The 4392-nt window shown below is 18.5% G+C and overlaps 1 protein-coding gene across 1 annotated transcript; it reads right to left on the reverse strand.

Annotated features, from left to right (window-relative positions):
- Nucleotides 1-2793: 2793 nt before the first annotated feature.
- MKS88_004756 (uncharacterized protein) lies at nt 2794-3657 on the reverse strand (the record flags this gene model as incomplete). Its single annotated transcript, XM_067217959.1, has 2 exons — nt 2794-3327; nt 3514-3657. The coding sequence occupies 2 exons, from the start codon at nt 3655-3657 to the stop codon at nt 2794-2796; spliced, it is 678 nt and encodes a 225-aa protein (XP_067071139.1).
- Nucleotides 3658-4392: the final 735 nt, after the last annotated feature.

The raw sequence follows: 4392 nt of genomic DNA on the forward strand, positions 1-4392 counted from the left end.
TTTTATTAACATAAAATATGTTCATTAATACAATGTGTTAGCAAAGCACATATGAAATTCTATGATAAAAGAAAACTAGAAAATAATATAAATGAAATTCACAACTGCATTGTTTTTAATAATATTTAATGCTAAAATAAAACACAAATATTAAGAGTAATGAAAAACGTTTTCTCTTTGACATAATGTTAAGCACTATATTGTATCAAAAAAAAAAAATTCTAAAAAATGAAATTATAGAATAAAATATAGAGTGTATTAAATAATAACAAAAAAAAAAAAAAAAAAAAAAAAAATTAAAGTATTTTTATTTAAACACTAAAAATCTATTATTTACCCAAATAAAAAAAAAATTACAGTGCTCTTACCTTTTCATTATATTTCTCTTTGATAGATAATTATTTCGATGAACCAAATATGCATTTTTAAAATATTTATATATCACCAATTTTAGTTTATTTAACAGCTGTATATAAAACAAGTTAAATGACATTTTTAATTCTTAAAAATAGTGAAATAAATAATTTTACTATCTGAACGATATTGTAGCAAAAATGTTCTCACATACGTTTTATAACTCATATAAATATATACATGATTTACTATTATAAAAATAGAAGAATATTTATTTTTCACATAACTATTAAGAACCCTTATTTTTTCTAGTTTAATTTTATTTAAAAAAAAAAAAATATTTTTTACATTCATTAACTAATTTATTCCTAGTATTAACACAATGATATTTATATATATATTTAAAGTAAATAAAAAATCTGTATTTTTTCATGTAATCATTATGATAATAATTCATGACATTTTTTATTTTCAAAAGAAATTAATTTGTCGTTGTTTTAACATAATAATTCATTCATTTTCCAATTTCTAGTAACCTGGGGAAGAATTTTTTTTTTTTTAATTTCGATTAATCACGCTTTCAACATATCAACTAAAGCATACATCTTACTAACCCTAAAATAATATAGTAAATAATATATAATTCCAATGCTTAATGAATAATCTAAATTCTTAAAAATTATTTTTTTTCCTCCACGAGTAACAATTCAATGACTACTGAATCGTTATAATAACGTTTATATTACACATTATTTTTTCAATTATTATTATTATTATTATTATTATTATTATTATTATATATATATATATATATATATGAATTATTCCTGAAGTTTTTTCATATTGAATATTATATACATTTTATCGTTATCCCTGCAAAATTTATTTTGTTAAATATACCAGCGAAATATTTTATGTAACGATCACTAAAATTAATTTTTTCTCCCATTGAATTATCATATAGTTTGTAACTCTCACCTCCTTATATGTTCCATTACTCTCATTTTTTTTTTTTTTAAAAAAAGAATTTCCTTTAATTTCCTGTAATATATATTTCTTCATTGTAACACTAAGATTATAGTATCTTTCATGTATGCACGCGATATACAAAGTTATTTAATTATATGTTACATAAAAATACCTCATAAGGGTGAATTTAATTTAAAAAAAAAAAATGAAATGTGGTATTTCTTCCACTAATTTGAAGTTAATTCTTACCTTTTATATAAAAAAAAAAAATAATTTGAACAAAAGCAACACATTCATGATTATGGAAAAAGCAAATATTATGGTGCTTTTAAGCAATAATTAAATTATAACTATTTAAAAATATTTTTTTAAATAATTATTACAATTATTTTAATGGAAATATATATTTTTTCCTGATAATATAAATGCACTTGCGTTATTATTATTCCCCATATTTAAATATTACATTCTTGAGAAAGAAAAAAAAACTGAATTATTCTTATATACCGGATTAATGTTATATTATAAAAAAGTAATATACTATTTATATAATTAAAATTATAAATATTGATTATTTAAATTATTCTTTTAAATATTACACTTCTGCATGTTCCATATATTGAATACAGTAAAATTAAACTGATTACAAGTACATTTTCAGATATATATTTATTGTCTCAACATAACTGGCTAACCAAAATGATATATAATGTTTAAAAATACATATCTATATTCAATTTTCTAACTGATATATTTAAGATTAAAAGAATAACATAAATTACTAGAAATTAAGATTTAAATGATAAATGAAAAAGTAATAGATCAAATAATATATATAATAATTTTGAATTTATACAATTATATGTAGAACTTTCCAAAGTATTCAAATAGTTCTCATATAATGCATATATAAATATATATGTATAAAAAATAAAAAGCAAAGATAAAATTTTATAGGTCTGTAATTGGTATATAATACTAGAATATCAAGCTAGATAAGTTATTATTACTCTGATAAACGAAAATAATAATTAATTCAGTATAACCAAATATATTGTTATATTGAAAATAAATTCGGATTATGCACATGTATATTTTGATGTACATAAATATTATTAAACAAATTTCATTAAAAAGGTATATTTTATGAAATAATTATAAGAATATATTAACTACAATATATGTCACCAAATAAAAAAAAAAAAAAAAAAAAAGAAACACTTATGTTTAATAAAATATTTAATTATGATAATAAAACATTTTAAAATAGCTAAATAGAGAATACAAATACAAAAAAATATTCTAACATATATAAAGTTTAATTAATAGTTAATTTATCCACAAAAAAGAATATATTTACATAAATTCACGTGACCATATTAAAATTAGGGATTTTTGAGCTAACATCCTTTTTAGATTTAAAATTTTAGAAATCTTTGTTAATAATCCTAATTCTTCTTATTATATTTTTCAATAAGGATAATATAATTTATTGCTTTCAACGTCTCCTTTAATTTTGGATATTATCTTATATTTTATAAAAAAAAGAATTATAAAAACGGGTACAATTAAGTACGGAATACCATAATATAACTCCTTAAGATCAAAAAATTTCAAAAAATGATTAACTGGTATTAATGCTCCCGATAATAAAACATATAGAAGTACAAGAAAAATAAAAACGTCTAAAACAACAGTACCTTTACGGAATTTTGAAAACTTCTTAAAAAGTAACTTCATATCACTACAACTTGATTCTTCACAATTGGACTTAATATAATTATACATATCTTTTTTATTCAAATTATCTATTCCTGTAAGATACTCAGTCATTTTTGTTTTAACTATCTCATTTTGATCAATTTCTCTTACATCTTCTCTTTTATGATAAACGTCTCGTACTCTCAGTCCTGACGGAAATACTGAACCCGATGATTCTGATTTTCTTCGATTAACCTCCCAAGCATTTTCATGCTCCAAGCCGTATACCCTTTTATTTGGATCCTAAAAAAGTTGTTTAAACATAATTATTACATAAATATTTATTTTCCTATTAATAAAATATTAGTTCTAAGAAGAATATAAATAATAATATAAGAATACAAATATTACAAATTCCTATTTTATGTTATATTATCCTACATATTTACTACAGTGGCATGTCCTAAATAAAAGAGTAAACACAAAAACCTTAAGAATTAAAAGTAAAATTTTTATTTCATTTTTCCTATAACATTTTCTTAATGTCAAACCATTATTGTTGTGTATGACATTACGCTTCTTTCCATTATCAATATAAGGAATTATTTTTCCTAAATTATTATTTTTCTTCATTATTCTTTATTTTTTCTTTTTTTTTTTGTATTAAAATTAAGATATCTTTTTAAAAATGGATTAAAATTAATTATAAAATATACATATATTCTTTTTTATGTATACTATTAATGATTTTTCTACTATAATAATTTTTTGTAAATTCGAAAAAAATAAAATATTTAAAATATATATTTTACAAGTAAAACAAATAAAATATTAAAGTTTAGAAAGAAACTCCAAGTATTCTCAAAAAATGTATTTAATTTATTTTACTTCTTAAAAACGAAGTTATATAAAAATATATATTTTTGCATGTTTATATAATTAAATTAATGTATTTAATAAATATGAATTATATATAAAAATTACAATTTTTCAATTAGTAATAATATTTATTATAATAAATTACATAAATATATATTAAACATATAATACAAAAATTATCATTTAAACATAATAAAAAAATGTATATTTTTAAATTAAAAAAGGAAAAAAAGGAAAACTTAAATTAAGTGCTTTTTTACGATCTTAGAAAAAAATAATATACTGATAAATATAATAATTATTACCTACCACTACATTTCTGTTTATTTTTAAATGTTATTATACTATGTATAGATGGAACAAATTTACAAATCATGTATAAGCTAAAAATAAAATTGTATGAAAACATTTATGAAAAATATACATAAAAACATATAAAATGAAAAAAAATATATTTAATTAACATATTTGTTTAAATATATATGTATA

The sequence above is a fragment of the Plasmodium brasilianum genome, chromosome 13, assembly GCF_023973825.1.
Source record: "Plasmodium brasilianum strain Bolivian I chromosome 13, whole genome shotgun sequence".
Classification (NCBI taxonomy): Eukaryota; Apicomplexa; class Aconoidasida; order Haemosporida; family Plasmodiidae; genus Plasmodium; species Plasmodium brasilianum.